Consider the following 13,119-nt stretch of genomic DNA (forward strand, 5'->3'; position numbering starts at 1 on the left):
GTCCTCCGGCCTCAGCCAATTCCGTGAGGGAAAAAGCAGATATTCCACACCAGACAGGAAACGGCTCCTTCATTGTTTGCTAAATGCGGTGGGGAAGGTGGATGCTGTCATAAACACATTAGAAACAGATTTACACGCTGGGCAACTCAGCTCATCACACTCACATCAGTAAAGACAACACAGAACTCATAACAGGTCACAAAACAGGGCCACGGATGACAGCCTGGCTGCCAAGTGGCGTCTATGCAAAGATTAGCTATTACACAGGACCACTGGAAAATGCACAACTCATATACACAACAGAAGCTTTATAGAGATTTTCTACAACGCGACAATAATCTTTAGCATTTACACAAGTTGTCCAATAGGGACGTGTGTTCTGAAGGCGGAGCAGGCTCCCAGCTATCAATCATATAAAACAAAATCTAAAGAATCCACTGTGCTGGAGGAAAAGTTGGATCTTTTGTTTTCATCTTTTTGTAGAAAGCGATGCTACCTATCTAAGGTGCGATGAAGCCCTGGAGGATCTGAAGGCCAACAGGGGAGAGGAAAAGGATTATGAGGCGTCGCTAGGTAGTTGGTTAAGACAATACCTTCATATTGAAAAAGCCAAAGGCCCCAGGAAAGTAAGACTTCCGGGATATCATGTCACAGACCCTGGGAATTAGAGGCCACATCACAGGCTGCCTCTGACTGATGTGTCTGTCCAGATCTCTGGGTCCACTGGATAGCCTCACCCCTCTGAAAAAACTGGGGCTTTCTTCGAGTCTTGTTTGCTCTTGTTTTTCAGCTAGCGGACCAGAGTGAAGTTGTATGGCCTTATTACATATTACATACATACATATTGTAATGTTGTGGTTCGACCACAAAATATGTATGTGGGAAGAACTCAGGTTGCACAAGCCAATCAACATTCCAACAGGGAGGGGGTAGCTCAGGATCCCCAACCACTGGTTCAGGGGCTCTTGGCTGTAGATGGCTGCTAGGGATGGGAGAGTCAGTTTTCTCTAAGGGTGTGGCCTCTGATGGATGGCTTCACATCCTTGAGCATATAGATAGCACAAACTGGACTCAGTGGTTATTAAAAAGGGGGGCACCAAGTTGGGGGATATGGAGGTAGATCTGGGAGAAGTAATAAGGACAAGTTTGGGGTGAATTTGATCCAAATACAAAGTATTAAATTATCAAAAAATCAATAAAAATATTAAAATTGCAAAATTTTATTTCTTAAATCTAAATTACTGATCATCAACTTAAGATATGATTTGAAAATTAAATGGGCTTACTAAATGATGAAAAAGATTGATACTTGGTTTTAAATCCTTGAAACTTATTTGCAAACACAGTGTATTAAAATTAGCAAGAAACTGATTTACCTCTGCCCCCAAGACCTGATATTGACAGGAAATGTAAATTGGTCAGCTAGAGTTAGTTGAACATCTACTAAGCTCCGGGGAGAAATCAGAAGTCTTTCTTTGGAAGCGTTGGTGGTTAGGATGAAATGGCCTCCATAGGCTCGTATGTTTGAATGCTTGGTCTCCAGTTGGTGGAACTGTTTAGGAAGAATTAAGAGACATGGCCTTGTTGGAGAAGGTGTCTCCTTAGGGAAAGGCTTTGAGGTTTCAAAGCCCAAGCCATTCTTAGTTAGCTCTCTTTGTTTAGTGCTTGTGGCTAAGGATGTGAGCTCTTAGCTTCTGTTCCAGCATCACCTCACCATGGTAGTCATGTGCTAACCCTCGGGAACCGAGAGCCTCGAATGAAGTGCTTTGTTCTATACCTTGGTCATGGTGTTTTGTCATGACAAATGGAAAAGTAAGACAGAAGTTGAAATGGCAGTGCCGCTGCTATTACCTGTGCACCGTCTGCTTGACAGTTGCATGTCTTGTTATATGTAATGGATCACAGCTCCACTGTTAAACAGTTCTCTGAAGCAGAGAGAAAAGTACTCTACCCACAACAAGGAACACTATGTTAAAAAAAATGGAAAATATTCCTCATTGTCCGCTATGTTCAGCTAGTCTGGATTTATCCCATGCTTTTTCAGACCTAGGCCAGCTGGCCTTGGTGAGTTCCCGATAGAACATCCCCATTGTCTCAGTGTGTGGGTGCACCCCTCGTGGTCCTGAGTTCCTTGCTCGTGAGGGGACTTGATCGGGGGAGGGGGAGGGAAATGGGAAGCGGTTGCGGGGAGGAGGCAGAAATCCTTAATAAATAAATAAAAATAAATAAAAAAATACTCATACAAATAAAATAAAAAAATGGAAAATACACATTTCCAACAAGTACACCTGTGACCCCACTGTGGGACACACTCATATGTGTAGAAGTTCATACTAGGCAACACCTTCTTAGACATTATCCAAGACAGTCCTGACTTTGAAATGATCAACATTTCCATTCTGAGCTGGCAAGTCTTGACCTTCATGTCTACTTTCCTCTCTTCCTAGGACATAAGGTTTTTTGCCATGTGTTTGGATCCCAAGTATCCAAATGAAACCTGGGTGGGCATGGACGGCAGGCTACAATCCCAGTGCTCAGGACACAGAGACAGGCTGTATTCAGAGCTGACTAGCTAGGTCATCTGAATTGTTGAGCTCTGGCTCAAGTTAGAGACTCAATATATAAGGTATAGAGTAATGGAGGAAGGCATGTGACTTGAAGATTTGGTTTCCACATGCATGTGTGCATCTCTGCATACACTTGTAGATGCAAATCTATGCCCTCCCCACATGAACATTTATACACATGCATACTCTCTCATTCATAAAACATGGAATGGTCCTTTGGATAAGAATGGCCCATGTTTAGAATTTCATTGTCATCATAGCGACGTGGTCCCCACTATCCCCTTTATCTTCTTCATTGGCATGTTCTCCATAACCATCTCCATCCCGTCATCCTCTCTACCACCTCATCCCGACATCTCATAAACAGTACACGCTTTACTGCACCCTTAACTAGCTTTGGAGGAATGGTACCAAATACGTGGCTTTGTCTCTGACCTAAAGAAGCCCTGCCATTAGCATGCGTCCATCCCACGCATAATGCTCGTGACTTCTTGGTCAGGCACCAAGTCAGCAGTAGAATGAGGTCTTACATCTCAGCCCCTCACTGGCATAAATGGGAAACAACACATGATCTATGCCTGCGATAAACAATGGTCCTCAACACACAATAACTCAAGCTTTCTTTTTTTTTGTTATGTCCATGGGTCACCATGCAATCACCAGGAAAATCCATTCTCCCTCCTTGCTGCTGTTCAGACTGGTCTCTCCATCTGCTCTTATCTTATCCCACAATTGCAACAGGACTCAAATAACACGGTGCCACGGAGATGACACTTCGGGATTAAAAGTTACTTTTTCTTATGGATGACCAAGAGCCCTTTGTCTCCCAGAGCTCAGGCATTTTAGACGCACAGCACTCACAGGGGCCCTGTGACACGGCCCTGGAGCTTACCTCTTTCTTGGTGAATTTTGGCGAGTGGTCATTTTTGTCATCGATCACGATAGTGGCTGTGGCTGTGCCTGTCAATCCGACGTCCAATCCTGCCATATCTTGAGCCTCAATGATCAGTTCATACTTGGGATTTTCCAGGGTCTACAAAGCAAAGAAACACCGGAGAAGACCAGGTTTAGATGTGAGGCACTGTTTTGGAGAACTGGCGAGCGTGGTCCCTATGCCTTAGTCTTTAACTGGCTATAACATTTTTTTTAATTTAAATTTTTTTCATTTTACATATCAACCACAACCACAGTTCCCCCTCCCTCACCTTCTCTCCCCCACCTTCATACCACCCAACCCCCCACCTCAGAAAGGGTAAGACCTTCCATGGGGAGTCTGGCATATCAAGTTAATACAGGACCAACTCCCTTCCCCCACGTATCGAGGCTGAGCAAGGTATCCCTCCTTAGGAAATAGGCTCCAAAATCACAGTTCATGCACGAGGGATAAATCCCGGTCCCTCTCCAATGTCCCCACAGACCGCCCAAGCCACAGAACTGTCACCCACATTCAGAGGACCTAGTTTGGTCCTCTGCAGGTTCACCAGCTGTCAGGCCAGAGTCAGTGAGCTCCCACTAACTCGGGTCAGCTGTCTATGTGGGTTTCCCCATCATGATCTTGACCCCTTTGCTCATATAATTCCTCCTCCCTCTTATCAACTGGTCTCTGGGGGAACCTTGGGCCTAGTGCTTAGCTGGGGATCTCTGCATCTGCTTCCACAAGTTACTGGATGAAGGTTCTATGATGAAAATTAGGATAGTCATCAATTGAGTATAGGGGAAGCTGGCCCATAACATTTTAAATCTATCTATCTATCTATCTATCTATCTATCTATCTATCTATCTATCTATCTATCCCTTTGAAATCATTCTAGAGTGACAGTTAGCATCTATAGACTGGAAAAGGCAACCAGAATGGAATCTACTGACTTTCCTTGTTAAAGGGAGATTTTATACCTTCTAGAATGTTCTATGACCTGGGCGTGGGCATATATTCATGGTGGATGTTCATGCCTACCCTTGCCATATCAAGAAAACTTCTGAAGCTGATCTGGATATAGGCTAACTTCACTTCTGAGGCCATGACAAAGATGGTGGTGGCTCTAGGAACCCTAGGGTCACTATGCTTCACGTACCCCAATACAGTGGGTCTTTCTTACAAGCAATCAAGCTGATCACTGCTTACATTGTACAGGTAGAGAAATAAATGAGGTTTAGTGTCTCTTATGTGGTATTTCCTTTTTTGTTATTGTTGTTCTTTTAGTATCCCAGAGTACTAAATCTGGACTTTGTATTTGAATGTAAACATGGACTCACAAATTTACCATCATCGAGGCTGCATGACTAGATCTTTTTATTCATACATTTCTTGACCTCTGGACATATCTCAAAGGCCATGTTTGTAAGAAATAAAATCTTATGGTTTATTTGGAAAACTACACTAAGCCAGTTTAGGTTCAAATACATAATAAAAAACAAAACAAAACAAAACCAAAACAGAATATGGCTGATGTCTGCTAGCCTTGACACCCCCCCCACCCAAACCAACTCTGCTAAGTTACCCCCTCACCCAGTTAGAAGTTTAGACTAGAAAACTGATAAAAGCCAAGCTGGGCTAGTGATCTGTAGCTGTCATGTGCCTGGTAAGTTTTAAATCACAGAATATTTCTCTGATAACACATGGAGAAGAAGTCACACGTGGCTTTTGTTGAGGAAAAAGAGTAAGCAATGGAGGGGAAAACGAGACCTAGTTGGCATGTAAGATGGTGCCCTCCTTAATACTGAGTTGGGGGGAAAGGAAAAGGGGTTCGCGTTAGGCTAGAATTCTATTCTCTGGGCTCTCAGACCCTGCCATTCCATGACCTTTGCAAACTCATAAACTGCCTCACCCTTGCTACCGTCTCTTCACTAGTCTTAGTATAAAGTCAGGCTCCGTGTTTCTCATGGTGCTAAAACATTCAAAACAGCTAACCACGCGGCTGGGATTCTGAGATGGAGCGTGTGAGACTGTGTGTAAATCCCCCTTATGGGGCACCCCCTTTTCTGGTAAGCTGCAGCCATGCTTCCTTTGGAGACTCATCCACCACCTCTGTGTTTTTTATATGGAAAACTTCTAGAATCATCTCTGATCAGAGACACCAGTATGAGCACCCAACCCAGGGTGTGACGGCCAGGCCAGCTCTGTCTGTGTTGGGCAGTATGGGAAAGTAACTTTGGTCACTAGCTGGCCGTGCAAGGTGAGCTGTCTCACACCACAGCAGGGTTGGGACAGGAGCCTCTGGGTGGAGCCACGTAAGAGTTCTGTGGACATTGTATGTTGGAGAAAAAGAGACGGCTGCTCCGAGCCAGCCTGGCCAGAGGATTTCTCTGCAGATAAAGGCTTCCATTTTCCTCCTCTGCTTCAGTCACTTTAGATTGATTTCTTAATGACTTACTGAGAGAGTCCGAGTGAGGCCACCATCAACGACAAAAATAGAAGGTGTTTATAATTGCATTCACAGCCTGCCAGTGTGATGGCTTCCAAAACTGGGGTTCATAGCAATCAGTAATTAATAGGGTCCCGAAGGGACAAGGAACAAAACAACAACGGGGGACCTCCCATTTCCTTCCAGAACTACAAAAACTCAGGTGGTGAAGGATTGGTAGTTGCTTGTTCCCATGGATTCTGTGTGGTGTGTGTGTGTGTGTGTGTGTGAGCGCGCACGCATGAGTGCGTGCGTGCGTGCGTGCGTGCATATTTGCAGAGGTCAGAGGAGGACTTTGGGTACCCTGTTCTAACACTCTCTGGCCTTTCCTTTTGCGGCAGTGTCTCTTACTGAACCTGGAGAGCAGTCAGCACAATCTCTCAGCATTGGGATTGCGGGTACATATGTGATCACACTTAGCTTTTTGTGTGGGTGCTGGGACCCAAAATCATGTCCTAATGCCTGTACACCAAACTCCCTCACCTACTGAACCATCTCCCCAGCTCCACAGAAACTCTTAACGGACTGTCCTTTAAGAGGTCCTGAGCTACCAACTTGATGAGTTGGAAAGGCTCGGTTGGATGGCTTGGTGGCTTCCAGTCAAGCCATGACCATGATCCTGAGGGGTACTGGCATGCTCCCAAGACAGAGTTACCCAGGTTTTCGCTCTAGCTCCATCAGGATTGATGGTCTCGAGCTTCCTTAACTGCTGAGTGTGAGCAGCACATGACACCATGCTCAGGCTGACGCTGCTGGGAATGGCACCCACTGTGCAGGTGACAAATTGGCGTCAGGTACCATGAGAAAACGTCAGGCTATTTTATATGGATTTCCATCATCAACACATTGGCGGGGCCGTTGTCCGTTAGTGCTGGCAATCTTCCAAATCCTTCATGCGTGTCTCCAGAAGTTCTGGTCAAAACCCTGAGCATTCCAGGTTCAGTCTCTTATAGATCATCTTCACTCTTGCCATAGAACTTGGTGCTCATTTTCTGTGTGCCTGCATTTGTATGAATACACGTGTCTGTATACACATGCACATGAATTCCAGTGTTACACGCACATGTTGGTCAACTCAGTGCTGTTCCTCAGGTCTTTCCTACCTGTTCTCCTGAGGCAAGGTCTCTCACTCACCTAGGGCTTGCCATGTAGGCTAACTTGGCTGTCTGTCTCTGCCTCCTCAATGCTGGGATTACAAATGTAAACCAGCATGTCTGACTTTTTTTTTTCTTTTTGAAAGCAGGTGTTGTGGGGCTTGAATGCAGGCCTTTGTTCTTGTAAGTCAAGCGCTTTACTGAACCTTCTCCCAAGCCTTTTATACAGTTTTGAAAGCACTCGAAGACTGAATAAAAAGTCAAGTTGATTTTTTCCCACCAGTGTGGAAGTGTGCTTAATGATGTATACCAACATATTCCTGAGCTTCTTTTAAGATCTCTGTCAGATGCAGGCGTGTGATTAGTGTGGTATCTTCTCTTACCGGGTCTCTTTCTAGTGTTGACAGTTTAAATAGCAAAGCAATGAACATCTTTGCTTGGGAAACTGTCTACATTTGGCCTCAGCTTTTGCTTTTGTCTTTGCATGGTAGATCCCAAGATGTGGAATTACTTGGTTGAAGGGCATGGATAATTCACACATGTGTGTGGAGGCCAGAGGTTGATGTTGATGGCTTTCCACTGTATTTATTTTTTTAAGATTTATTTATTATGTATACATGTATACATGCCTGCATGTATGCCTGCAGGCCAGAACAGGGCGCCAGATCTCATTACAGATGGTTGTGAGCCACATGTGGTTGCTGGGAATGGAACTCAAGACCTCTGGAAGAACAACCAGTGCTCTTAAACACTGAGCCATCTCTCCAGCCCCTCCACTTTATTTATTAAGGCTGTGTCTTCCTCTTAACCTGGAGTACATCAAATTGTCTACTCTAGCTAGCTAACTTGCCCCAGGACTCTTGTTTCTACCTCCTGGGTGCTGGGTTTATAGGTGTGCTCTCACGCCTGCCTGGTTGTTACGAGAGCGCTGGGATCTGAACATTGGTCTTCACACCATGTGGCAAGCCCTTTCTGTACTGAGCTGCTTCCCAGCTCCTTGAGGCTTTCTTTTCCTAGTTCAATTTTGCGTTTTAGGCAGAAGCTATGCACTGCTCACATCCTGTCCTGCCAGGACCGTAAGTGTGTGACCCAAGGACTATCATACCCCTAAGAAAAACCTCTGACCTTGCCTAGGTAGTCAGCTAGGGGGTCCATGATGGCTGTCTGAGCACGTGACCCAACTCAAATTCTCAAGTTGGGTCTGGAATGTACTTCTCTCGGAATACACAGAGAAAGGTAGCTCTTCTATTGAACTTGGAGGTGGTAAGACCCAGTCCGGACAGACCACGTCCATCTGCATCCTCCCAGGGAAAGTCAACCAATCAGGAAGATAGTGCAGAGCCAGAGGTCGAGACAGAACTCTCTCTCTCCAATCTTTCTCTGTCTGTCTGTCTGTCTGTCTGTCTGTCTCTCTCCTTCTCTAATACGATACATCCTGATTGTGTCGCTCCTCCCTCCATTCCACCAGCACTCCCAGCCTCCCTTCCTCCTGTTCTTCCCAGTTCTCCCCACCCACCTTCCTTCTCCCCCATATCCACTGCTCCTCCATTTCCCGTCAGAGAAGAGTAGCAGTATCAGCCGGACCCGGCAGAACGAGAGCAAGACTAGGCACAAACCCTCATATCAAGGTTGGACAAGGCAACCCAGCAGGAGGGAAAGGGTCCCCCCACTCCCACCCTTAGGATTCCCACACAAACCTTAAGCTAGGCAACCGCAGCATGTATGCCGAGGACCTAGCGCAGACCCATGCAGCCTCCACGGCTGCTGCTCTGGAGACAGAGCCCTTGCGATACTGTCTGTGCTCCTTGCAGCCACGTCACCTCTCAGACCCTGTGGATCTTGCTCACAAACAAATTTCTCCTTTCCCCAAGACGCTTGATTCAGAGGTTCTGTGAGGGGCAACCAGGCAGTTTTGACTAATATTGCATCTAATGGTGTGATCGATCATCTGGTTACTACAGTAAAGCAGGAGGGCTGTCGTACCCGGCAGAGTGGCACAATAGGCCCTTCAAGGCAGTGGTCCAGTCACTTGACAAATAGATTGAAACTTGTTCCTCTGCAGAAAATGATTCCCACCCCCTCTCGTGTGTGTGTGTCTGTGTGCGTCTGTGTGTGCATGTGCGCACGCTTGTAGAGGTCAGAGATCTTTTTTTTTGTTTTTGTTTTTGTTTTTCGAGACAGGGTTTCTCTGTAGCTTTGGAGCCTGTCCTGGGACTAGCTCTTGTAGACCAGGCTGGCCTCAAACTTACAGAGATCCGCCTGCCTCTGCCTCCTGAGTGCTGGGATTAAAGGAGTGTGCCACCATTGCCCAGCCAGGGATCAGTCTTAATCAGCCAGCTACCATCTACCCTGTTTTAAACCATTTAACTTCAGTTTTTGACTATGTGTCCATGTGGGGCTATATGTGCATGAATTCAGGTTCCTTTGGATGCCAGATGCCAGCTTGGGATATCCTGCAACTTGAGTTTCAGGTAACGGGTGTGAGCCACCATGTGGGTACTGGAGCCAAACTCAGGTCTTCTAGAAGAGCGGCAAATGTCGTTACCCACTGAGCCATCTCTCTGGCTTTCATCTTGATTTTTGAGATAGGGTCTCTCAATGGAAGCTGAGGTTCAACAGGTCAGTTTGCCCCAGGGATCGATGGACTTATTTCCTTCTTAGCACAGGAATTACCCATGGGCACAGCCTGCCTGGCGATTCATGTGATTCTGGGGATGGAACTCAATACCTTGAGCTTGGAGAGAACTTTGCAGACTGAGCCATCACCCAAGCCCAAGACCCCCTTTGTAAATAGTTCAAAGGTCAAGGTTGAGGAACTTGTGTTCACACACAAATCAGAGGAAAGAGGAGGTGAGTGCGAATCCTCACAAAAGTGAAGAAGAAGGGTACACCAGTGTAACTCTTACTGTCTAAGTAACTGTACAAATAATTTTTATAAAATGAACCAGTCAATTTCCATCTCCCAGAGTAAATACAACTTTATGGCTGTAATGGGAAATGGATTGATTAGTGTGGTAGGAAATCCATCAGAGTATGAAGGAGACAAATTGGAGAGATTGTACAAGCTGCTCCAAAAGACTCAATTTTCTGGCAAACTTAAAGCTTACATTAACAAAGTTTTCATTGCTAAAGTCCTAGCCAGTCATTGTAAGAAAGTAAAAATGGGGTCATCAGTTTGAAAATGGAAAGTGAGGAACCTCTTCCTTCCCCCCACTCAACCACAAACCCCAAGACTCAATTAAAATGGGCAGTGATGGGGTGGGACATCCTCCACCTCCTACCCACCACATATGTACACATACACGCATGCACACGCACACACGCACACGCACGCACACGCGCAGGCACACACACTCAGTTTTTGGCACCTTTGTGTTTAGGTAGAAGCCTGTCAGGCTACTAGATAAGTCCTTCATAATTTAGCTGCCTGGTTCCTGCCAGCTAGCCAACTACTTCTTGTTTTCACTGTGGAAAGTGATTTTAAGACAGAAAGTTTGCTTGTCTCACAGGGTTTGGGATTTTTCTGCAGCAAACACAATTGCCGGGCTCGGGAGGTAACTCAGAGGACAAAGCATCCACTGCACAAATGCTCCTCTGAAACCACTTAAAAGCCAGGTAGACACGGCAGCTCCAAGTTCAGGGAGAGAGACCCTCACCTCAACTAAAGAATTGAGAAGATCATTTGACATCAAGTTGGGACATTTGCATGTGTGCATGCATACACACATGCACATACACCTGTGCCTACACAGATGCAAACATGTGCACAGCCATGTGTGCACACATGAACACAATGAGAACACAGTGAGAAAAAAGAAGGCAAACAGCAGTAAAAGCATCTGTCCATGCACCCCAGAGATGCCATTCCAATTTAAACAGCAGACAAGACACCTCTTGGAAGCTTCGATATTCCTGTATTGCTCTTGGAAGCTTCGATATTCCTGTATTGCTCTTGGAAGCTTCACTTTCTTGGTCCTGTTTCCCACCTTGGCTATTTTACCAGAAGCCATTTTTTGGCTCCCTACCTCCTTGTGGTCACTTGTACTCGAAGTTCATGGGCCAATGTATATGCCTCGTGGCCACTCTGCACTCGTTACGTACACAGATGGTATTAGTTGAGCATCCAGCCATGGTGCTCTTCTTTAGGAAACACCCTTGATACAGAGACATGGGCCTCAGCACTCTTCTGGACTGACTGAATCATAGCAACTCATGAACCCAAGCTTGGACAGTCAGATTCTGGGAGGATTGAAGAGCCACAGTGACAGAATGTAGGGACCTCCTGCAATTCTCCCGCACTCCCAGGCTCCGTGTAGGGCTCTGCCTTCTCAAGCATTAGAGAAGCAGGGAGGCACTCGGTCTCTAGCACTCAACTGCCTATCTGCCCTGTCTCTACACAAATAAACTAAAGAGGGAGGTGGATGCCCCACAGCCCTCTCCAAGCTAGGCTGCCTGTGCCACAGGCCTCTCTTGATGCTCCCATCCACTTGGTTCAAGGATCAAAGGGCAATGTCTATAGTCAAACTAATTTCAAAGCTCCTCTGAACTGTGCCATGCAAAAGGCACCAACATGGCTGGAAAGGCACAAGCCTGGGTTTGCGGCTTCTAAACTCCAGCTCTTCTTTCTTCGATTGTATAACAGAATCCAGATCTTGAATTACAGGCACATTCCATCAAACCCAGCTTTCCTGTGGATGCTGGGGATCAAACTCAGGTCCTCACGCTCTTGAGGAAGGTAGGTTGCCGACGGAGCCATCTCCCTAGCCTGTCTGGCTTTATTCTAAATATCCGTTGACTATTTTTCCAAGTAGATGACCAGTTTCTCCCAGGCAAGGACCACACCTTTGGCCCCAGTACCTAAGCAGGACTTAGCACACAAGCTGAGCTATTCACTACTGCTCTTGATAATGAAGATGTATCACCGTTTCCTGACTGAATTTTATCTCAAAAGGTCCACAGTCCCAGCTTCCTTTGCAAATCAAAGCTATTGCTTCTCAGAGTTGGCTCTTAGTTTGGGGAGCTGGAGTTTCATTTTGCCTGAGAAATGCATAGTTCCAGCCTGGGGAAATGAAATTGGCTGTTGTGATTTTATTTGAAGCGATCTGATCTGCAAGACGCAGCTAAAAGAGTCAAGCTGCTCGCCTGGCTTGAGTCCCACAGCCATGCATGTCCATTGCGGTTGGGGTCTCTCCTGGGAGTCTTCCCGTGGCCGCTGCTAGATAACCTAGCAACTGGGGGAGAGATGGTCTATCTGCAGCGGCAATACTCCAGTGAGTCTCCACAGACATGGGTTGGGTTCACTGATCACACTGATTTGAAAACCAAACGTTTCGTCTTGAAAAAAAAAGTCAAGCGGTGTCATTAAATACGGCAGCTAATCAATCACAGGGCCCTTGATGTTTTACATGGCGACGATGACTTCCACGTAAGCCTATGTTTAACGGAACATTTATCACTAATAACAAGCATAATGGTAGCTGTGGGGGGAAATCAAGGAATCAATGTTACACGGAGGAAGGTTTTGCCGTTCCCCGGCACAGCCTCATCCTTCTCCTGCTCGTCCTCACCCATTCTCTCTCCTCATGCAGACCTCATTTCTTTGCTAGGCGCTGTGCCTTCTCTTACCTTTGAACACTGCATCTCTACTCCCTCCAGGCTAATTAATTCCCGATCATTTCCTGATGTTCATTATTCAGTGTGCGGTAGCCTTTATGAAGGCAGAGACCTAAGCGCTGAATAGAGCTGGCTGTCACTTAGGGAGGAGCTGTAATCAATCGATTATCATTACCCTGGACCCACTGGGCTGTGAGGCGGTAGGTTTCCATATGGCCTTTTCATACATCCTTCCTAACCTTCTCTGGAGCCCCTCCACACCCCCCTTCCCCTATCCTCCCAGTTACAGCCATGTAGGTCCTCTCACCTCTCCTTCCTCTCTGGCAATGGGACGATAGTACTACTTATTGGTTGGGTGAGGATTACAAGAGCCATAAGTGCTATGTTCACTGTCTGCATGTGCTCATGAAAATAGAGGGCAAGTCGGCAACTTTCTCATCACC

The 13,119-nt window shown here is 46.2% G+C and overlaps 1 protein-coding gene across 1 annotated transcript in view; it reads right to left on the minus strand.

Moving 5' to 3' along the window:
* The window catches only part of Cdh13 (cadherin 13), a 949,947-nt gene that overhangs the window by 114,132 nt on the left and 822,696 nt on the right, over window positions 1–13,119 (minus strand). Inside the window, exon 8 of the mRNA XM_041650745.1 lies at window positions 3,460–3,600. Within this exon, the coding sequence (XP_041506679.1) occupies window positions 3,460–3,600 (141 nt within the window). The remainder of the gene's footprint in view (window positions 1–3,459; window positions 3,601–13,119) is intronic.

The sequence above is a fragment of the Microtus oregoni genome, unplaced genomic scaffold, assembly GCF_018167655.1.
Source record: "Microtus oregoni isolate MIOR12 unplaced genomic scaffold, Mior012 000004F_ref0000308, whole genome shotgun sequence".
Lineage (NCBI taxonomy): Eukaryota > Metazoa > Chordata > Mammalia > Rodentia > Cricetidae > Microtus > Microtus oregoni.